The sequence below is a fragment of the Trichomycterus rosablanca genome, chromosome 6, assembly GCF_030014385.1.
Source record: "Trichomycterus rosablanca isolate fTriRos1 chromosome 6, fTriRos1.hap1, whole genome shotgun sequence".
Lineage (NCBI taxonomy): Eukaryota > Metazoa > Chordata > Actinopteri > Siluriformes > Trichomycteridae > Trichomycterus > Trichomycterus rosablanca.
This window is the reverse complement of record NC_085993.1, coordinates 40,429,498-40,453,462: the sequence shown is the minus strand read 5'-3', so window position 1 is coordinate 40,453,462 and position 23,965 is coordinate 40,429,498. Positions and strand designations below refer to the sequence as shown.

Sequence of the window (23,965 nt, the reverse complement as noted above, 5' to 3'; positions counted from 1 at the left end):
CTGTTAACTTAACAAATACAGTTTTTTGGAACCAACTATGTGTTAGAAATTTACCTTCTTTGAACTGGTGCCAAGTTTAGGGTAAAAACCTGGTCAGTGTCTAGTGTTTTCGGGATAGTCTTCAGACAGCAACACCATAATAGAATAAAGCTCTAATAAAAGCAAAAAAAAAGGAATTTTGTCTTATGTTGCTGAAAAATTATTTTCAGACTAGGAAACTGTAAGAGTAAGTTGTATAGTTGCAATTTTCTATTTTATGTAAATTAAAGAGTGATTATGAACTTTGACATTTAATCATTTTAGCATTTATTAGTACAGGGTATAGAAGCACCATCACTCAATGATAAGAAAAGAATCCTCCATGTTAACATACACACAACACAGGGGTTTATGTATTTGTATACAAAATGTGAAGAATTTACTTCAATACTTACTAGTGAGTTGTATTTATTCTCATGCACTTTTTTATTTTTAGTTTTTTACCATTATTTCTTCAGTATTTACACTTTCTACATTTTATGTATTTGTTTTTTTTACAATCATTGTATGAAATGTCTTTAAAATAATAATAATGATAATAATAAAAATCTGATCACACTTATGGGCTTCTTTATTAAAACATCTACCTACTAACTAATGTAATTATTCAATAGGTCAGTCAGGTTAGGGGCCCAGCAGTGGCATCTTGGCAGTGGAAGGGCTTAAACCTACAACCTTTTATCTGCTAGTACACCACTTTAACCACTGAGCCACCACTGCTTGACTTTGATCATGTCATGGTTGGTAGTGCCAGATGAATACACCTTGTAATGAGAGAGGTCAGATTAAAATGGCCAGATTGGTTTGGGCAGACAGAAAGTTTATGGTAACCACTCTTTACAACCATTGTGAGCAGAAAACTATCATAGAACACACAACATCAGACCTTGGGAATGATATGATAATGTGTTTGGTATTGGTACGAGTGCATTCGGTGCAGCAGGATTTTTAAACACCTTAGTATTAATTCTGGGAGAGAATTATTGCTCCAGCCAAAAATATACAGCCAACATTGTCCTGAGATTAAAAAAAACTGTCCACTAATAAAAGGCTAGAAAACAATTGACGTAATTTGAGCAATGAAAAAGCTCTAGTCTTTAACTGAGCTACAACAAGTACTAAAAGAGTTCTTAGTTAAAAATGTATTCCTATTTGGGAGGTCAGAAAGATTACGCTATACTGAAAAACACAATCCAGAACAACACACAATACCATGTCATTATCACGTTGTCATTTCAGTGCAAAAAATTCTCCACCACCCAAATCATATCTTGTCAGTAAAGGTTCTGCATTTGGATAGGCTAAATGTAGGGTGTGACCAAGTGGACAGAGCAACAGGTGGGCAGCAGTCACCAACTACAGTATATTTACATAATGTTTGTTAATGTGGTAATTGTAAATGACAAATAAGTGTATGTTTAAAGTAGGTGAAGGTAACACAGTGGCTGGAAATTGTGTAATTGTTAATTTTTCTAATCATCTAGGTGAAATGTTTTGATAAGTGAAATAACCAGGTTTAGATAGTGCACGTATGTTTCAGCACCAACAATTTTGTTTAATTAGTACTGCCCTCTACTGGTCATATTGTGCAAATACAAATAAAGATTTTAAAAAACCAAGCATGTAAACTGACAGCTTTTAAATTATATTTAATTCATGAAAGTTATGGACTGTCATTTCATTTTAAAATCAAATAAAAGATTCATATTTTTTTATATATAAACCCCATTTCCAGAAAAGTTGGGACATGTACAATGCAATACAAATCAAGTATATGTGATTTATACTTTCTTTAAGCACACAGTACAAAGAAATGTTTCGGTTGACCAACCTGCCTGTATTTTTAAAATATAAACAGGTTTGGAATATGATGCCTGAAAAACACTCACTTGATTGAGTATAAAAGGGTAATCTACCAATGGCTCATGAAAGTGAATGTGTGTGATCTTAGAGCCCTCAGACTGTATTGCATTAGAAACTGTCATGCTACTGTGATTAATTATAGCCACACAGGCTCAAGTGTACTTCGGAAAATCATTGTGAAAAGCTAAATCTACCGCATCAAGTGCAATGCAAAACCAAGTTATGCAAAAAAAGTAGGGCTGTCGAAGTTAACGCGATAATAACGCATTAACGCGACCTCAATTTAACGCGATTAAAAAAATTTGTGCCATTAACGCAAATTCTAGTTCATGTTGACACTTGACTGGTAGAACAAACGTTTTAATGTCGGACTTGCCACCGTTTTTCATTTGCGGTTTGTTAACATAATGTAACCGATCGTGGTAGTGATGCACTTGCATAATAAAGAAATAAATACACGCTATATTCACAAGTTGTCGGGAGCAGAACACTTTATTACACTTAATTAACTTCTTCTTCTGTACCGAATACCGGAAAGCTGAGTCGAGCACGTTAGTTCATGAACTATGGAAGCCCCAAAGGGTCAAAACACACTCACTTCGTGTAGAAACGTCCATCAAACCATCGTCACGATACAACCACAGACAAGTCTGATACAATAACTACGCCTTATCCCACCTAAAGCACCGCTGATCTACAATGTTTGCTGATGGAGAAATTCTAACCTACAATCTGACATTTACTGCCTAGTATGTGAGTGAATAAACTCCCTTACAGTTTTCTCTTGTCCCAGCAGTTTTTAACATAAGTACATTTAGCATAAAATGTGTTCATCATTTTAATTGTAACATTTCACTTAAAAATCCTTGTTTTCTATATCATTTACACAGATTTTTTTTAATGAGATTAATCGCGATTAACTATATGAAATTCTGAGATTAATCGCGATTAAAAAATTTAATCGTTTGACAGCCCTAAAAAAAAGCCATCCATCAATTCTAAAAACACCATACAATTCTCTATGAATGACTTGTCATGTCACTACGCCACCATCTCTTTGCAATGGTTGGCTGCACAAATAGGTCAGCTTTCTACAGTACCTTCTGTCTTGTGTTGTCTATATCAGATTAGTCCCTGATAACACAATCCATGTTGTGATGATATCAATCCAGCTTTTTCTTCATTTTCCTTGTCTTCTGATTTGAAGTTGCTTTCTGATTGTCTTCCCTTTGAATCTGAGTGTGAAGTTATAATTGATGTGGAAGCATTTATTGGGAATTTCCTGGGGATTCTATAGTTATTTCAGCAAGACATTGTCAGATGTGTATGTAAAGTGTTTAACACAGCTCTGCATGTTCTTAAACATTAGTTCCTGGTATTTTAATTAAGCCAAAGATATAGAGGTGTTTGTGGGACATTTTGGTTGTTCAGTACATATTTCAAATCACACATTAAATATTTTAATAGTTTTAAACTGCATACCACATGGAAACCATAAGAGCATACCATCATACAACATACATTTATATTAAGTTGTAGCTTAATGTGTATCTGTAGTATCTGAATCGGCCATTAATTTTAATACAAGCAGATACCTACAAGCAAAGCGTACACTGTCTGTGTGTTTCCCATTTCCTCTCTCATCTATAAAAGAAGAGCATTGTCTGACATGAGGAAGTGGCCGAAAGGCAGTTGCTGTCTAGTTCCTCTTTGGCTAATGCATATACTCACTTCATCTTTAGTGTACGTACAAATGCATAATGCAGTGCACAGCACAGAGCTGATACAGACAACCTCAACTCTCGTCAGGTAGGTGCACGTTACTTTAGATTTAAATTTACAGTAAGAAAAAAAATTTACTATCATGATGCCCTACTTTTTAATCAGCATTCAAGAAGTGCTCATGAGATTAATTTGCACATTAGAGTGGTACAGATCATAACTAATGTGTTAAATGTTTTTGTAACATCAAACAGGTTTCCAGTCTCAAAACGTTTATTAGGGTTTACAAGTCACTGAGAGGACTTTACAGATGTTACAACCTACCACCACTATAAGTCAGCTAGGAGGACTCAGTCTTGTTTTTGACAACTATACCCAAGAAACAGTATAAAAAGATATTATTTTGTTGATCTCGTATGCACAGCATGCTAAAACTCCCACAGATTTTGTTTTATGTTAAAGACAGGGGATGAAAAGGGCTATTCCAAATGCTTCAACTTGCATTTTCTTGAGGGAGTTCATGTGAATATAACAGTAAAAGCATGTTTTGACCTGTCCTGTCCTGAATGTAACCAAATTGTGTAAAACATGACGTTAAAGTCCTAATGAATAAATACATTTACTACTGTATATTAAATATGCTATCAGAATTTGCTGATATTTAGTGAAATGAGTTCTTGCATCAACCTGAAACTGGCATGATCACATTTGGTTCCTGTCTACAAGACTAGTCCTAACAAGTATATTAGAAATAATCATAAGGGCCCATAAATTTGTTTATTAGGATTTTAATGTCATGTTTTACTCTTTGGTTACATTCATGACAGGAACGGTATATACTTGTTACACAAGGTTCATCAGTTCACAATTTTAATGTCAAACACAGTCATGGACAATTTAGTGTTTCCAGTTCACCTCACTTGCATGTCTTTGGACTGTGGGAGGAAACCGGAGCACACCACGCAGACACGGGGAGAACATGCAAACTCCACACAGAAAGGACCTGGACCGCCTCACCTGGGGATCGAACCCAGGACCTTCTTGATGTGAGGCGACAGCGCTACCCACTTAGCCACCGTGCCACCCATAAGAGTTAATTAAGTTCTATTATTTTACAGCTGAATTATTGTCCACACTTCTACACGTCACAGTATTCTTTTACTTTCTAACCTTAATAAGAAACTGATACTTTCTTCTTTCTTGATATTTAACAGAAACTATTGTTTACTTCTTTTTAGCTCAAACTTCAATAAAATATGTATTCGTCCCAGAGGTAAACTGTGTAGGTTGTGCAGCTGTAGATTGCCTTGACACCTAAACGTGAAGTGGGCCCAGTATAATATTGTGATACTGATTGTAATGTCAGCTGCTGCAAATCTCAAGCACTAAGCCACAGATTGTTGAGGTGGTTAAGTCCTTATGCAAATGTACATTCCCATTAGCAAATGCTAATTCTGTTATGTGTTTGCAGTTGCATTTCCCATATGACTGCATGTCAGTTGAGATCTGTTTAAATCCTTTGGCTATATTTAAATCACCATCTGCATTTTTATGCCCATTTAGCATGGTTTCTGAATGCATAATCGAAAAGTTAAGTCAGTTGGGTAATATACAGAGGGGGGCAAAATGTATACACACTTTAACAAAAGAATAAAAACTGTATAAAAGTTAACTGTAATACTAAATTTATACACATCATGAATGAATATGTCACCGTTAAACATCATACTACACATTGCTAGTGTAATGTAACTGTACTATACTGTTACTTTGAAAATGTCCATAAATAACATATAGTACAGTGTGTATATATTTAAGCTTCCTCTATATATTCAGTGCAGTAGCATGTATGATTCTGCCACTAGAAAAAAAAAGCAATGCCACCATGTGCACCTCCTACTCACAGTCTGACTGCCAGATGGAACACCTGTTTGCTTTCATATTTATTCTCATTATGACACATCAGTCAGCTGCCACAATGGGCCTTGTATTTATGTATTTATTTATTATCATCATGATGTACACACTTTGGTTACCTTCATGACAGGAACTGTAGTTACTGGTTACACAAAATTCATCATTTCACAAATTGGAAAACAGTCACAGACAATTTAGTATCTCCAATTCACTTCACTTGCATGTTTTTGAACTGTGAAAGAAAACCGGAGCACCTGGAGGAAACCCACGCAGACACGGGGAGAACATGCAAACTCCACACAGAAAAGACCCAGACCGCTCAATCTTGGAATCAAACCCAGGACCTTCTTGCTGTGAGGCAACAGTGCTACCCAAATTCAAATGATTGAAAATATACTTATTTGTCCCAAAAGAAAATCTTTTTATATTTTAATATGTACATACATACATAAATACATGCATACATACGTACGTACGTACATACATACAAAGATATAGTGGGTCCGATTCACCAGGCAAAAGACAGGAAACACCCCTGACAGGTCTCCAGTCCACCACAGGGCAATTTCCAACATATCCAATTAGCCCGACTGCATGTTCAGGGTGTATTCCTGTCTTACTGATTCCAGTTCACCACAGTGCACACACTCTCACATACACACACACATTTACACAAACACTTAAACCAAGGGAAATCCAGCTGACCTGATTGCATGTTCAAGGTGTTTTTCTATCCCATACCCAGAGTTTTTAGGTAGCCCTAAACCCACTGTGACTTAAATCCAATAGAAGTGATTATTGTTGCTGGACAAACAAATAAATGATTAGTTAAATTAGTAAATCATTTAATGTAATATCTTGCAAGTGGATATATCAGAGTACATCTGTACAATTAGTAATAAACAAATGCCTTTTGCAATAAAATATATGTGTGAGTAAATTTTGATAATCATGACCTACTTACCACACTGTTGTTAGTCATTGACTCTGGACTTGGTCTAAGCTCCACAGCAGCTTATATTAAACCTGCGGAGTTTTGAACAAGTACAGAGTCTCTGAAGCAGCTACAATCTACCCATAATGCATTTCTGGCATTTATAAAACATGAATCAGACTGAAGGGAGTACTAAGCTCATTCTCCAGAACCGCTTTGGTCTTTCTCCAAATAATATCATTTAAGTCCTGGATGGTTTGTGGTGGTATATTTGTGCATCATAAAGAATAAATATATTTCAGTTATTTTTGGATTTAAAGAGCTGGAGATCTACTTTACAGTCTGCTAATCATTACTCACCGTCAAGGAAAGGTCACGTTTTAATCTGGTTACTGGGTAAGATGGGTGTGGGGAAAAAACACAAACTTATCATTGTTTATTAGACCACTCTATAGTAAAGCAGTAAATAAAAGGTCAATATCATCCTGGAATATGTCATCATCATTAGTGAGCGGCAGCTGCTCCTGTAAAATTGCCTCTTGATTGGTTGCCTTTAAACAACCGTGTAGAGCAATAATTGCTGCACAAATCATTTCATTTGTGTTTTCCAATGCTCAAGACTCCAGGCTAAACATTTTGTGCTTTTTACAGCAAACTATGCATTTCTGCTTTTTTGCAGTATTGGATTTTGGTCCATTTCTCTTAACAAAACTACGAAAGAATAATAATAAACCTTGTTCATAAGTGCTCTTTTGAAATTCAAGGGCACTGTACATATAAATAACAGCACATTAAATACAGTAAATCTAGAATAGTTATAAAAACTACTTTCAACAGCAATTTCTCACAAACCCAGACTGCAACTCTTCCAGCAAATTATTAGTCCAATACAAGGTTTTCAAACTTTTTTTTTTAGGAGACCCACATTTTGTCCATGATATTTTTACACGACCCAGGCAATATACAATTTAACAAGGCCTCCACAAGGGGACATTCACATACAAGTTTATTTAATTATTATTATTTTTCTCCATGACCCATTTTTTCGGCTCACCCAGGGTTTCAAAAATTCTAATAGTCGCTGAGATTTTCAACGTCAAATCCAGGCTACTTCAAAACTGGAACAATTGCTGCCAGTTTCAAGTTTGTGGGAGGGACACCAGAGCTAAGAGATGCATTGAGAGTCCATATTACAAGTGGGCATAATGAGGAAACACATGCTTTAACAAGAGGAGTAAGTAGACATGGGATCAAGTTGTTGACTTGATTAGCTTTTCAACTGAACTCTGCTCCAGGAGTCTAAAAGCAGAAAATGTTTGTTGATCTAAGGTAAAAGGAAATCTGTCCCATTTGCAGGGGTTGATAAAGATGCATATAAATTTCTTAAATTTTTTTCATTAAATTCAAATTCTGGCAAAGGAGTTAGCAGAAAACTGATAGCAGATTGCAGCAGTTTATTAACAGTGGAGAAAAGAGCTCTACAATCACCCTAACCGATTAATGACAGTGGTGTAGAGGTCAGTCTTGGCGTTCTTAAGTGCCTTCTTGTAAGGCAAGATATGATCTTTGTAGGCAAAATCATGCACAGACAGACCAGTCTTGTCAGGTTAAAAGGATCTCTTTGATAAACTTAATAACATGCGCTGGCCAAGATTATTACCTTAAACATTAACATTGGCCAAGATTATTACCTTAAACATACCATAAGTGGGGGTGGGTCACACATTTGCAGTGAGTATATCAGCAAGCAAATTAGCTAATGTGTCAGTAGAGGTCAAATCTGTCACCTTTAAGTTGGTGGTCACATTACAAAGCAAATGCAGAACATATTTGTCAGTTTTCTTTATTGGTCCACTTTTTTATACAATGTCAGACAGACAAAAGGAAACTGAATACTGCTAGAGGCAGTGTGTAGTAACTTAGTGTTGTCGCAAGTGTGTATATTCCTCTTTGAAAACAAACAGAACACATGCAGATGTTTCATGTTCTCTAATGTGTATAACACTGCAAGGTCATTCTCCTAAACAAAAAGAAATGATGCATTATTTTGAGCTGCTTTTATCAAGACCACTATCCGGCATGCCAAGATTGTTTTTAATTTTATATTTGAGCTGTTTTCTATTGGGATTACAAGCATGAGTTCTCATCAACAAGGATCTTAAGATTCCCATGCTTAAAAAACAGGCCCAAAACCACCATAAAAATGCCAACCACCACAGGAAAAGGTGTCAGACTGGTCCTAATCAGCCTAAAGACAAAGCGACAATGACGTTTTACTAGTCGTCCACAGTGATGTTTCGGAAAAGGTAGGCCATGGACTCCCCGTTATGGATGCGTCGAATGGCCTCGGCTAGAATCATACTGACATCCACCGTCTTAATCTTGGGACACTGAAGCTTTTGGACCTCATGAGGGATGGTGTTGGTCACGACCACCTAAAACATAAAAAAAAGACTTAAGTAAGAAATTCAGAAGTTCAGAGTTTTTAATTCATTACATATAAAATGCAAATTGTGATGGGGCGAACCCCGTGGGTAGTGTCGGGGGACTGGTCTGGAAACCAGAATAAAAGTTGAGGACACGTGTGCTTCTTTTCCCCCCTCATTTATTTACACATACAAACACAACGCTATTTACAAACATACAAACGCGCGTATACTGGATGAAAACAAAAGGAAAAGTACACAAACATACTCTAGACACTCCTGGGAATGTACATACAACTCTGACTACTAGGTCATTAATGCTGTTGTGGTATCTCTCTCTAATTGAAAGACTGAACTCCCCATTGTCTACCTGCACATTGCTTTCATCCTCGTAGCCCCTCCCCCTCGGCTGAGCCGATATATTTACAGGGAAACCTAGGGTACAATATACAAACACATTTCAATATTTTACAATGTTAAATATATCAATATATTGACTTATTTAACCACATTCCTGGCCTTGGCACCTCAACCTACAAACTATTATTTACATTACATTTAAGTGTACGCTTTTCTCTCTCTTACTGGTCTTTAACAGAGGATGGTTCAAACGAGGTAAGATTAACATAAGTACATGTTATAGTGATGGGTAAGCTACCCTTACTTCATCACACAAATGCACTTAAAACAATCAAAAATCTGTCTTTTCAATGGGTAACCCTAATAATAATTAATTGGCTGTGTCTGAGGGAAGGGAGGGTGCAGGTGGCTGAGGACCCTCAATGGTTTGGTGTCCTGACCGAAGTGTATTACTGCATTGTGACCATTGATTCGGAGGAAACCAGGCCCACCACAACTCAGACCAGGATAAAGAGGTGATAATGATTGAATTATTAATAAAGATTGTTTCAATAATGCTTACTGATCAATTATTCCATAATTTTCTAACTTTATATTACCCCTTATTGGTACAGCTATTGAAATGTACAGTACCTCTGCTATAAAATTAAAAGGAATTCCTGCATTGAGCACTAGGTGTCAGTACAACACTAAACTACAGTATATATAAAAGCATCAGCGCTAGATGAGTGCAACCTGTTATTTATTTATTTACAGATGGCCTATGACAGTCAAAAAAGCATTCATGAGGTCAGGCACATGTTTCACAAGAAATTATTACCTTTGAATGATTCCTTTTGGCTGCTCCTGTTAGGGGGTCACCACATCAGGTCATTTGACCACATATTTGATTTGGCACAGTTTGTCCTAACAGGTTGACCTACCAGATGCTCTACCTTTTGCAACCCCCCTATTTACCCAGACTTGGGACCTGCACTAAAGGTGGACTAATGTGTCCCTGAAATGGCTAGCTTCACTAATCCTTAATAATTTTGTAGAACTGATCAAATGTCCTCACCTCATCAATGACAGAGTCCTCTATGAGGCGTGGAGCATCAGCCGAAAGCAAGCCATGAGTGGCCATGACATAGATCTTATATGCTCCTCTTTCCTTCAGACCTTCAGCAGCTGCTACAAATTCTCCAACATCATCAATAATGTCATCCTACAACAGGAACACAAAAACATAACAAAATCACTGCGTAAATGTGCTCTTCTGTCCTGTTTTACAAGTCTAATTAAACAGACCTGTTCCAGTTTTGCAGGTGCTGTTCTCTCAGCTTATGATACTCTTGATTTAATCAAACCGTTTGAACAATTCAGTCTTACTGAGTCTGTGGCACATTTTTAGCAAATCTGCAAAAGTAAAAGCAATTAAATATACATCAGTAGCCCTTTAATAACTGATCATCAGCACCCCTTTAATAACTAACTGATAAAACTAACATACATCAACATGATCAAACTCACTGTTTTATCATGGTGTAGCCTGACCAGGAAAACCCATCTAGTATATTGGTGATTTGGGCATAAAAATCTTTGAACGTGATTGTGATTGAAAATGTGATTTAGCATTTACCAACAGTGTGAAACGCATGTATTTTAGTTAAACACACAATTCCGTACATTAAAATTGATAAACTAATTTAACAAAACACTAATAATGCTGTCGTTTGTGTGGGAAGTATATAGTACTTACAATAATTATGGCAATTCGACCCCCAACATCTCCAACTACAGTAATGGGAGGTTTTTCCTTGGCCATCATCACTGTGTGAAAACATCAAACAGAGATTAAACATGTCTCACACTGATGCAACAAAATAAACAGATTTAAGCTGCCTTAACCACACAGCTCAGCTGCTCACACTCGCTACTGCTCCAGCAGTCTTCCTTTTAATAAATACCCAGGAACTTTGTTTATTAATTTGTGGATAAATGCCAACTGTATTTGAATGACAATGAATATAATGCAACATGTCAATATACACCTGGTTGCCAGTTTAAGTACCTCCCACCTTGTATCTTGACTGATTATCAGATAAACCAGCTATACAGATGGACTTTATTCCTACAAGCTGTTAACTCCAAAAAAGTAGGTGTGTCTTATAGCAAGCTGTAAATGTACAACGTGTTACACCTCTTCTATAACAGGAACACACATTACCATTGCTCTGCTCTGAACAATCCACCAGACAAATTATACCTGTATAGTGGTTGGTGCACTAAATAAACTAATAAACACGTGTAAGAAAAGAGTTCTGGTAGAGAGGTGTGCATTTTGAGCTGTGTGGATTAGGCCTTAACAAGCTAACACCTGCTTTATAAACAAAGCAATCAGCATCAAGAAACTCACACCTTGCCAAACCATGCCAAGAACTGAAACCAAACCATACCATACACTCAAGCATGCACTTTAAGATCAACATATATCATGGTCAATAAGAAACAAAAATGATTGTCTCTTTAAACAATAATAAGGGCAAATAAGCAGATGTTTATGTAGTCTTATGCAAATGTTTGGACACTGATAAATAAAAATAAATAACATATTTGATACAGGAAAGAATGTGTTAATACAACTTTCTCACAACAGTGTATGTCATATTTGCCTGGCCAAAAAAGTGGCCATTTGGACTTGAATAAGCAAATACTTAAGAGCTTTGGATTGGATATTTATTGCAGTGACTGATCTGTTTCAGCTGGCAACAATTCATTAAACCCTAACTGGTGTAGAAAGCAGCTTTTTATTTGTTAACCATATTGTCAAACATATCCTATGGATGTGGAAAATGTGTTACTCTACGGAAAAATGTGTCAGTTTGCTATGGAACATAAAGCTTCTGGAGCAATGGAAAATGGTCATGTGATCTAATAAGACCAGATTCCAGAGTAAAGGGAATATCAAGGTAAGAATGGAACAGCATAATTAAATGATGCACCCATCATGCATAGTGCCCACTGAAAGTCTCTTGGGTTAATTTACTTGCTGAAGTCCGCTGACTACCTAAACGCACTAATTGACCAGGTTATCCCATCACTGGGGGTTTTTTTTGTTTCTTAATGGTATGGGCATTTTCCAGGACAACAATGCCAAGATTCACTGGGCTAACATAAATACATAAACATATATAAACACAAGCCCCATTTCCATACAACCATCACTGAGAATCCCAAAATACCAGTCCTACCAAAACAGTATTGCTAGGAATTAGTAAAAGAAAAATTAGTAAAGAAAAAACCCAAAGGTTAAAAAGGAGGCACAAACGCTGGTTTATTTATACAAACTAAGACATCTAAAAAATTTGTATAGTCCCGAGTATCTGGTCCAAACATAGTTATCTGATTATACTAACAAGTTAGCTAACAAAAATAGTATTCAAAACTATAGTTAAATATTTACAATTTATATTTAAAGCCAGATACATGCCATATTGTTTCATGCCATCTCCAATCACATTTTTTATCATGCTTTTAAACCAAATCTAATAAATAAATAAATTGTAACAGCTACCGTATTTTCCGCACTATAAGGCGCACCGGATTATAAGGCGCAGTCTCAATTACGGGGTCTATTTCTGTACTTAACACATACATAAGGCGCACCGTATTATAAGGCGCATGCTAAAACATACGGTCTACAAAAAAAAGGTAACGGAAGCAAAGGTGGCGTGGCGGAGGTAAGCGTACGTACTGTACGTATTACGTAATGTTCTCTGATTGGTTTATCGCTGCCAGCGTTTGTAGTGTACGTATTACGTCCCTGTGTCAGCGGGAAATGGTCCGATAGTCAATCAAGAGGAGCGCTTACCAAAGTCAACAACAACATTTTTACAGATTTTGGAACTCAGTGCACACATAAGGCGCACCGGATTATTAGGCGCACGGCAGATTTTTGAGAAAATTTAAGGCTTTTAGGTGCGCCTTATAGTGCGGAAAATACGGTACTCATATTTTATCATTACAATGAAAATGCAATTTAGCCTATATTAAAAATAAATGAACTACTTTAAATTGTACTACAGTATAAATAACTATTCATTAGGAACAGCAACAATCCTGGTTTAGTGAAAAGGAACCAAATGCATTATTAAATAAAACCCATAGGTTAAAGCACCAGGACCAGGAGTTTAGCACAGCACAAATAAGCAAGAGAATAGCTGCCGTACTTGGAAGCTCAATTCCAGGAAACGAAACTTGTCTCCCTGTGTCGCCGACAAAAAAAGGACTGGTTTAAAAAAAGCATGTGCAGACAGTAAATGTATTCAGCCAGTGCACAATCTAAAATATACTGATTTAGAGGTTTTATATAACTGTGCATCCAGACGTTTCACTCACACAATGATAGAGAGAGAGAGAGAGAGAGAGAGAGAGAGAGAGTGAGAGTGAGAGAGAGGAGTATGTACACAAAAATTGGCAAAATAGAAGGTTAGAAAATTTTTGCCAAAACTGTGCAACACAAACAGTCTGTAACATTTGATAATGTTGAGCCTGTTTTACTTAGTGTACACGTAATTCCACTCAGTTTGTGTGTATGTGTGTGTGTGTGGAGACATTCTTACAGGGCAGCTCAAGACCTGAAGGCCCACACAAAGGTTTGAATGCAGGAGGAGATTGACGACCGTCGGCCAAATCGGACTCAGCCTGAGCTTCACCATGAATTACGGCCAAACCGAGCCTCAGGCGTTCTGCGTATGACTGAGCTCTAAAAGAGTTTGAGAAAAAAACAAACATATCAAACACACATAACAAATACACAAAACACAAATATGTACATATAAACATGTTAAAGGTCACAGTAAGAGTTTTTAACAAAACAATGTTTCTACAAAAGCGTACTTTTACACTCCCCCAAAAAAAGGGAAATAAAATCTAGGTCTGCAATGCCAAACAATTGCCAACCTTTGTTTTACCTCTTAGCAGCCGAGGGGGACTTTGCCACAATAACAGCATTTCTGAAGTCAGGAATCTAAAGAAGATAGAAAAAATAAAGCATTTTTACAGCTTCACTTTTTAAAGTCATCTCTCTAGACCAGAGGTGTCAAACTCAAGGCGCGCGAGCCAGATCCGGCCCGCCATGTCATTTGATCCGGCCCGCGAGAGCTTAAACGACTGTACGATTGTTGTGATGGTTCGAGTCGTTACAGAGACGCGCTTATAATTTAATGGGACTCCTGCGCCTTTAAATTCAACTGGTGACTTCGTAATCATGGCAACTAACTTTGACCTCGCCGAGTAGCCATGTGACTTTTACGGCAAAAGAACGCGGGGTAGCGTAGTCAGTAACGTAAACAATAATAAATAAATACAAATAATTATCTTGCAGTATAATACCAAAGCATCGTCTGTAAGTAGTGGCGTTTATATTCTCAGTTGTTTGTAATTGTTTAGTGAGTATATCACAGCGCTTAGTTACAAACTCGTTAGCGCTATTTTACGTTTGGTTAAATCTCATATTGTACCAGATGTAACACCTGACTACAGCTGTGTGCTTTTAATAAGTTCTTTATTGTTTTTATTGTTTGTATTTTTACTTCATTTTGATGCACACAGTGTATCACACAGCTGGGAAGCAAATAAAACCGACTGTATTCTGAAGGGAGCTGTCTGTCTGTCTGTCTAGCTGAGCAAGGGGGATAAACTATTAGTGAGGGCAGAACAATTGTCTTAAAAATACACTGTAAAATCCTAAATAAACTGCATCTTTCAAAATGCAGGCTGATTTTGTGATTTGCAAAGTGACGCATCCCGCCAGTAGATGATGTTACACATATTTACACATGATCCTAAAATGTACAAGAATATAAGTAAGAAAATTAAGCATAAGGAGGTAATGTAATGAAAGTGAAAACAAGTTTGTGCTTCAGGAAGAGAAACCGGTGCGTCTCTTGTGTTACGAGGCTGTGTCTGTGGTAAAGGAGGACAATATAAATGCAGAATTCGGCCTCCAAGAAAAACAACAGACTGCAATCACAGCAGGATACGTTACAACCGGCCCTTTGAGGGCCACAATAATGCTGATGTGGCCCTCGGTGAAAATGAGTTTGACACCCCTGCTCTAGACCCTTAGGAGCAGCTGGAGGCTTGATTATAAAACATAAATCAAATAAAGCCTGTGGCCACACCAGTTTTTGAAAAATATTTGCAGCCAGCAATACATTCATTTACATAAAAATTGCTGTGACAAGGGCTTTGCATTGCAAATGTATGATAGCAAAAATCTTACAGGCAAGGTTTTGCATTAACTTTAACTTGCGGCCTTTTCTTATTCATAGGCCTTTGCCTCGTTCTCCAAAGCAGAGCAAAGGCTGGTCAAAAACATGAATTTTTTAATGATAAATATCTAGCATACTAATAACTGTGAGTACCTCACTAGAGCTAATAGTTCTTTCTTGGTGTTTCACATTTTCATTACAATGTGACTAGCCACATGTGACTTGACACCTCCAACAATATAGAAATCATGTTATGCCCAGTTTTGTCCATATTATCTTTTAATTTTAGAGTGCCTCTATGTGTGTGCTCAAATTACAACCTCTTGGATGTACTGCAGCAAGAAGGGTGAAGCGCGCAAGTTGTCCACAGGAAAGTTAAAGAAGCCTTGGATCTCTTTCTGGTGCAGATCCATAGTAATGATGTGAGTAAGTCCTGTTAAAAAAAAAAAAAACAAACAAACAAAAAAACACCCCCACACACACACACACAGCCAGACAGACAAGTTTAACTAGTTTTAACACAAGTAAACTATATATTGATTGGAAAGGTATAATTGTGCTCCTTGTGTTTAGAATAAATCTGGCTGTAAACCTGAGGTGCAGGTAGTAAAACAGGAATGCAGTTTCTGTATTGTGGCACTGTCCTTAGAGCTGGTGGATTAAGGTGTGTATGTAACCCTGTATTAATTACTCTCAGGTTAGATTTTTAAACTAGTATCCTCAAAATATAGTAGCATTATTTATTTATCACAATTATTAATAGTAACATTTGAAACCACCCTCTAATTATTTTTTTTACAAACCAGCATGTCAAATCAGCAAAAGTATGTGATGCATAATGTTACCAACGTGGGTTCTTTTGTTTATTTAAGTTGTCCATTAAAAAATTATTGACCAGTGCACCAAAAGGTATTTGCATTGCTTGTCTGGCTTATAAGTACTAGCAAACCAAACATTATTGAGCCAATGTTCTTGCAATGAGAACTGTGCCTTCCTGTACTCAAAATCTAATTTCAATCCATTATTGCTGTGATTGGGTGAATATATGCAATGTGTGTATGTTTTTACCTGCTTTAGCCAGCATGGATGCCAGCAGCTTGCAGACAATAGATCCTCTCTTCCTCATCTTGCACTGCTTGCTGTAGGGGAAATACGGAATGACACCAATGATGTTCTTAGCGCAGGATGTCTTCAATGCATACGCCATCACCAGCAGCTCCATGATCGCTGTGTTCACGTCTCTGAAACAAGAAAGACAAACAAAAGCACAGATTATCGATTAAAGCAATAAGCCACGAGAGGCCGTGCATTACTGTGATTTTAGCACGGGGATGACGTTTTTGGCACGACGTGAAGCGGAGTGCCTAAAACTTCTTTCCCCGTGCTAAAATCATAGCAGTAATGCACGGTCTCGAGTGGCTTATTGCTTTTATAAAACGGCGGTCAACATAAAATATAATAAATACAACAATGTTTAATTCATAAATGTATTTATTGTGTATAAACTAACAATAAAGCATTCTTCCGCGACGCAAAATAGTTCGATTAACAGTGTTGCTAGTCAACATGAGGGCGAAAATAACATTAACTTTTGTATTCAGTGGCGTATTAATATGGAATGATGTGAGGTGGTCCTAGGTGTGCGTTTATCGGGGATTTTACAACGGCTTCGAACGCGGCTCAGCCAATCAGATTTTAGGACCGGAACTATCCGTTTTATAATTCTGTATTTTATCTTAGTAAAGGTATTCTGAAAGACACAAAATATGTAGTGCCTGAGAACTATACCACCCGGCGGATGAATTTGGTGGAAATGCATATAAAGCCCTGCTCCTGCTCACAGAATCCTGCACAAATGCATTCCATATATTCACAAATTACTGCTCGTTCTTTAGTTAAAACCTAGTGTAATTGTTTTGAAATTGTGCTAATTTATCAAGTGCCAGCAGCTAAAGAAGGGATTGCTAGAATCGCTAGGCTTCTAGATATTCTATACAGTTCTGTAATCAAGTTGTATTTACTAGCTGGAAAACACAATAGTTTTTAGGCCTGAAAGATGCAATTATGTGATATGCTGGAGTCATACAAAAAAACCTGATTAGCTCTGAGCAAACCTGATTGGCAGGAATGACACACGAGTAGAATTGCCCATTTTTTGCCACACCTTCATGGAACCATGAGTCAATCATAGAAAATGTCAGGCTTGTTTTGTTTATAGCTGTGCTTTATGCCAACTTGGTCAGGTCACACAACTAGAAAAAAACAAGCAGCAAAAGAACTGATAAAGAACTGATGAACTGCAAACACACCCTAAGGCGCACATACATGTATGTTACACCAGACAGGGGCTTTAACTGTAGTAATAAATTACAGACATCTACCTGTGCATGGTCTGAATGATGAAGATGTCCTGTCCTCTCACGGACTCCTTCACCTCCACTCTGGTCTCTGTAAAAACAGACAGACATCAATCATGCAATAAACAGTTGATAGTAGAAAAATTAGAAAGAAATTTTAATATACATCCTGACAATATTTTTCATTTAAGAGGCAAACCTCCCATTCAGGATTGCGCAGCAAAATAAAGCTTGCTTTATAATCCAGAGCTCACCAGCTGAGACCCAGACTTTAACTCTGTCTAACTGTTAATGGCAAGGAGCTTGAATATGAATGGCCCTGCTCTCTGGCTAATAGGAATAGCATTTGTCTCAAAATATGGCAGCAAGTCACATAGACTGCACAAATTTTTCCACATTTATGATCTTAAGTAATATAAAACCCAATGCACACTAAACAACTTTGTAAATGCGTAGAAACTTTGTGGTTTAACATTTTGTAATCACAGTAAAGTATATACTATGACAAACTCTATTGCATGACTTTGTTATTAGATTATTTTAAGAAACATTTGAACAGTGAGATTTGAAGTGTGGGTTTTGAGTGGGTTTGAACTTTGAACTCATATGCTCAGTGAACCCAGAGCACAGATTAAAGTGCATATGCAACAGTAAAATAGAAAAACAGTAGCTGATATTAAACTCACCTGTGTTTGCCTCTTGATACACCACTGATTTGCCCAACTCTACACCAAGTCGCCTAGGAAGAAAAAAGGCATAAGTAGAAGAATTATTTTTACTTTTAAACGCATCAGTTTATAACTGTCCACACATAACTATATTCACATTATTATATTCAGGCCAAAGCTCTGCAATGGATTGGGGTATGACCAGGGTATTCCTGCCTTATGCTCACAGTGTTTCACGGTTGCACCACGGTCTTGTCTCCCTTAATTACTTTTTTTAGATTAGAAATGTATTTTTGTATTTATTGTACTGTTGTTTATCTGCATATTGTATTGTGTATTGTATTGTTTTGCACGTTTTGTTCTATGTTACACCCTGGTCCTGGAGGAACGTTGTTTCGTTTCAATATGTACTTGTATATAGCTGAAATGACAATAAAGCCACTCTTAAACTCTCTTGAACCAGACTGCTGCGCAAGTGTCCACAATACAACAGAACAGTGAAGCAGTACCAGCCTAACGAAGAGTTAATGATCTTTGGATTAAACTCCTCTGCAAAAATATGTGGACTTAAATTAAATAAGCAAAGATCTGACTTCGATATAATATTTTAATGTCCCAGAAGACCTTGATTAACTGGATTAGGTGTGTCTGTTATTAGGGTTGAAACTGTAAGAGCAATGTTGGACATTATAGCACCTATAATGACAAATGTTTCACTTGGGACACACTGATATGGACTGAACCTTCCTTTACTTTATGAACACACACACACGTGCACACACACAACATAGAGTAAAGAGTAAGAGGTTTTGTACAATTACACTTCACTCTCTTCAGCTGAGAGGACTGGATCACATATCAAACTCTCCATATCAAACTACTTTACCTGTGTGAACAACAGCACTACAGACCTGGTTGTGCTAAATTTAACAAGCACAAGGGTCACAAACCCACAATGGGGTGGGGTGGCTCCAGGCTTCGTACCAAATAGGCACAAACCGCACTTCATACAATTATCATTCAAAGTCAAAAGGCAATTAGGTTTATGCCACAAAGTTCAATTACATTATAGAACTTGTTAGACCTACAAATAATAATCCACACAGACAAAAAAATCTATTGATCTATGTGATATTTTGGCCGATTAGATTTGCAAAAAAGCACTGACAATAATAATGAGAGAACTCAAATTTCATTGGGTATGGGGGGCTGAGCAAAGAAGTGCGTGTTTATTATCAAGTCACTAAAGAAACTGTTGACATTTCATGACAAATATAGACTTCATTTAGGTGAAGGCTGAAAAACACCTAAACACATGAGAAATGGCACCGAACTCAATTAAATTATGCTGCATTTTATGTTCTCTTATTTATGTTCTCTTATTAACTCTTATGAACTCAAGATGTTAAGCAGTGGTGTGTGCATCTATTATTTTCTGCTATGTGCCAGGCCTACTGTGATATTAAATAGTGCTGACAGTTGAACCAGATCACTATGACAAGAGTTGTTTTATAACTAACTTACAAGTACACAGCTGTGGTTCAATACTTCATCACCAACAGGATGATTGTCTTAAATGTTTAGGAAAAAGTAAATGAACATTTATAGGAAAGAAAACAGGTTACAAATGCATTATAATAGTAATTGGCTGAAAAACACCTAAACACATGAGAAATGGCACCAAACTCAATTAAATTATGCTGCATTTTATGTTCTCTTATTAAAAGAAGTTATACGCAGACAGCTGTAATTTACTTTATCCTTTATCAAGGTCAACTATTCAGGGTATTTCTTTTCTCTCAGTCGGTACTGCAGCAGTTCCTGAGCAGCTAAGTTCCAAATCTTCTTAAAGCTATAGGACAATTTGTAATTAGTTCAGCTCACAAAGCCTGTGTTTGTAGAAAACCTCCATTGGTATTCTGTAACAGCATGTGAAGAGACCACCCACACACTGTTTGAGATCACCACACAGAACTGCAAACATCAACAACATTGAAGTAACATCAGCTATGTTTACTCTGAACCCCTACAGCTCTTTAGCATTTACACAAATAGTAAAACAGAAAAAAGGGTGGCAAATTAGGCATATTATATTGCTGATACTTCATTTGGTCAATTTGTTAACAAAAAACTGTTCACTTAAATATGCATAATGAGTTTGCAAATCTCAGAATGGTTAGGTCGAATTCCAGGCAGTGCTATCGACCTGACCGACTATGTACGTGTCAGAGAGGGTGCATAAGTCTTAGAACTCTTTGGCCAGTGCAGGGAGAGTGGTACCTGTGGCAAGACTCCAATTTGGGGGCCCGTGGGGGCGTGAGGTGTTAGGGTGGATAGATTGAAGATGATTGGACTGGGAGCAAACAACAATCATCTTTAAAATGTTGATGCCATGACAACTCTATTGACTACATAGGAAAGGCTAATAGGCATCACTTTTTGTTGTCATCCTGGTCATAGGTACAACAAGCCAGTATGATAACACTCATGTGTCAATAAATTGTCATGATATATTTGCATGTTATTTATTTGTTATGTTTAAATAAAATATTTATCATTTTTTGACTACTTCATTGCTATCAAACCTACATATTGTAGTAACGATATTATGAAATTGTTCACATCATTTCGCTACATCAGCCATTTTAGTCACAGTACTAACGTCCTCACATGAACTCAAGATGTTAAGCAGTGGTGTGTGCATCTATTATTTTCTGCTATGTGCCAGGCCTACTGTGATATTAAATAGTGCTGACAGTTGAACCAGATCACTATGACAAGAGTTGTTTTATAAGCAGCTTACAAGTACACAGCTGTGGTGCAATACTTCATCACCAACAGGATGATTGTCTTAAATGTTTAGGAAAAAGTGAACGAATATTTATAGGAAAGAAAACAGGTTACAAATGCATTGTAATAGTAATTGGACACACCATGTAACAAACAGTACCAGAAATCAATCAGAATGAGCCAAGACCATAATCTGAAGGTTTTTTTTAAACGAGTGTATTTATTATTATTATTATTATTATTATTATTATTATTATATTATTAGAGTGCCCAAGTGGTGCAGTGCCTATTACACTAGATCACTTCCACTGAGATCTGGGTTTGAATCTCAGCAGTACTATTGGTTGGCCAGGTGTCTACACAGACCTGACTTTGGTGGGTACTGCCTTGCACCCGGTGTTTCCTGGTGGAACCAGACCCGATGCAACCCTGACCAGGATTAAGCAGGTGATAAAAATGATTTTTTTTTTTTTATTTTGTGTTTATTAGTTAGCAATGTTGGGGTAAATAATGAATTATTGTGTAATGTTGCTGGTTTTACATGTTAAACATGAGAGCAAAAACTCTAGAGTGTTTTTAAACATGGTTATTATTTATTAAAGACAACTTGTACTTTTCTTGTACTTGTACATTTAATGTACTTGTAACTGTTCAAAAGTACAAGAAATGTGCTAGCCTGTCCAGCATTGCTTCATGTTAGTCCACAGAGAAAATCCACAGGGCAAATGGCTAAAAAATGTTGTTGACTATGACTACATTACATACAAAGTCTTTCTTATGAAAAATAGTTACTTCTTAGAAAGGACTATTTTAAACTGTTGATCTGATCAGTTTATTCCTGCCTTATGACTCATTTTCAGGTGTTTCCAAACCTTCAGTTCTAATTAGGTTATGAAAATAAATGAATTATGTCTTTAATTTTTAACTGTTTACCTAGAACAGATTTTGCCGAGATGTCAGCATAAGAAGAAACCAAGACATGATGAAAACGTAAAATTGTGTTGATGGTTGTCATACCATCCCAACCCCATATATGAATGCGAGCAAAATGATGTTGATACTCACTCGGTGATCTTCCTAGCCAGTTCAGTGCATGCTGGGTTTGAATTAGCTGAGAAGACTCTGTATCCACCTTTTCCAGCGTTCATGTTGAAGTTATAACCATAGGACAGCTTCGAGATTTGGGGGCGAGCCAGAGAGAACTTCTGGATTCCTGCTCGACTCTTTGGCATGTTTACACACAAGTTCAAAAGGGTGCTTTTTAGGCTAAATGTGGTTCTTTCACTAGCAACAGGCAACACAGTATACAGTGATACAAACAATAACAATCCAAACAGAGGAATAAGCCAGGTAAGGTTTAGTAAAAGCCCAACACAAAGGAAAGGTTTGCAGGATTTAACACCCAGCAGCTGTTTTAATCTAGTTTATTTGTTAACAAAACAGTGACAAACCAAACACATACGGACTTACCGGCAGATGAGTTAAAAAAGAAAGAATGAAAAGGTGTAATAATATCTTGTATTACACTATTACTTGTAGCAAACAATATCAAAATACATATAGCAATACAGTGCCAACCGTACTATTTATACAAAAACGTATATAAAGAGCAGCCTGACTGTGACGGTAATGTTTTATCTTTATCGCACGTGTCTCAGACTCAAAAATTCAAAATTTAACGGCAAAAACAGACTATTAGCCGCTGGCTGTGTTTTCATTCAGGACGTCGATTCTCTCCGACATACTAGTTTCAATGCCAACCGACTAAATTTGAGCTATCTAAAATATTAAAGCCATTCATATAACTCATAAACAGCACCATATCAATAAAGCAGCTCTATATCAATAAAACTATTTGTATCACTGTAAACTTCGTTGCAATGCAGGTCCTAAAGAGACACATCGAGCCGCGGATTGTTCAACGTACTGCCCTTATTCCCATAAATGACATTTCGAGCGACCAATCCGATCTGAGCATTACAGAACAAAGGCGGTGCTCGATTGGATTTTTAACCAATCATATCCGCCTTGTGTTGATTTGGGTCGTTGCTTTAGTCACGTCCAGAGCCGTAGATAGAGAGAGTTGCGACACTCCTTGATCTCGCCGCCACGCGGTCACGTGGTTCATGTAACCCTCCAATAGTTCCAAACAAACCCGGCGCTGTCATGTTCTCATATGGGACAGGCAGCAGTGAATTAAATATTAAACGCTAAATAATAAACATTTGTACAATTTCTGGGGATTTTCAACTGCGTTTACATTTACTGCATCTGCTTTAATGTCAATTTGGTATATGAAGTGGAAGATTGATGTTTATAATGACTTGTTAATAGGTCGTTCTTGTTAACACACAGTACATTATATTAGCATACATTACATAATGCCATATCATCAAGTAGTAGAGACAATATACAGTACAGGGATTAAAGAGTTTTTTATGTTTTGTTTTTTGCATAAACTAATCTCCCTTCACTTTCCTGAGGATTCATAATAATAATCATTTTGGCTAAACACTAAGTCATGTGCTGGATTCATAAGGTTTACCTGCACTGAATGAACAGATTGATAAACACACTACCGTACCTTTAACATTATAGTGCAGGTACATGAAAAAGCTTCATTCATCTCTTATTT

The 23,965-nt window shown here is 36.9% G+C and overlaps 1 protein-coding gene across 3 annotated transcripts; it reads right to left on the bottom strand.

The window, feature by feature from the left end:
• Positions 1-7,912: 7,912 nt before the first annotated feature.
• Positions 7,913-23,255, bottom strand: LOC134317132 (phosphoribosyl pyrophosphate synthase-associated protein 1-like). Of its 3 annotated transcripts, XM_062997846.1 has the most exons (11): positions 22,801-23,255; positions 22,396-22,553; positions 18,559-18,611; positions 17,897-17,963; positions 16,584-16,756; positions 15,836-15,948; positions 14,214-14,269; positions 13,863-14,005; positions 11,000-11,070; positions 10,319-10,465; positions 7,913-8,910 (listed from the first exon to the last, which is right to left on the bottom strand). In XM_062997846.1, exons 2-11 carry the CDS (start codon positions 22,476-22,478, stop codon positions 8,752-8,754), a joined length of 1,065 nt encoding a protein of 354 aa, XP_062853916.1. In that variant the 5' UTR covers positions 22,479-22,553; positions 22,801-23,255; the 3' UTR covers positions 7,913-8,751. The 3 variants fall into 3 exon arrangements, with proteins under 3 accessions (XP_062853916.1, XP_062853915.1, XP_062853917.1); XM_062997845.1 differs by lacking the exon at positions 22,801-23,255 and having other exon boundaries at positions 22,396-22,792; XM_062997847.1 differs by lacking the exons at positions 22,396-22,553; positions 22,801-23,255 and adding an exon at positions 17,630-17,767 and having other exon boundaries at positions 18,559-18,581.
• Positions 23,256-23,965: the final 710 nt, after the last annotated feature.

Excerpts from the sequence above, each read along its gene's own strand:
- LOC134317132 (XM_062997845.1), bottom strand. The coding sequence starts at position 22,562 with ATGCCAAAGAGTCGAGCAGGAATCCAGAAGTTCTCTCTGGCTCGCCCC. Across the intron at positions 17,964-18,558 it reads GTATCAAGAGGCAAACACAG|AGACCAGAGTGGAGGTGAAG; the intron begins GTGAGTTTAATA and ends CTGTTTTTACAG. Across the intron at positions 8,911-10,318 it reads AGGACTCTGTCATTGATGAG|GTGGTCGTGACCAACACCAT; the intron begins GTGAGGACATTT and ends TTTATGTTTTAG.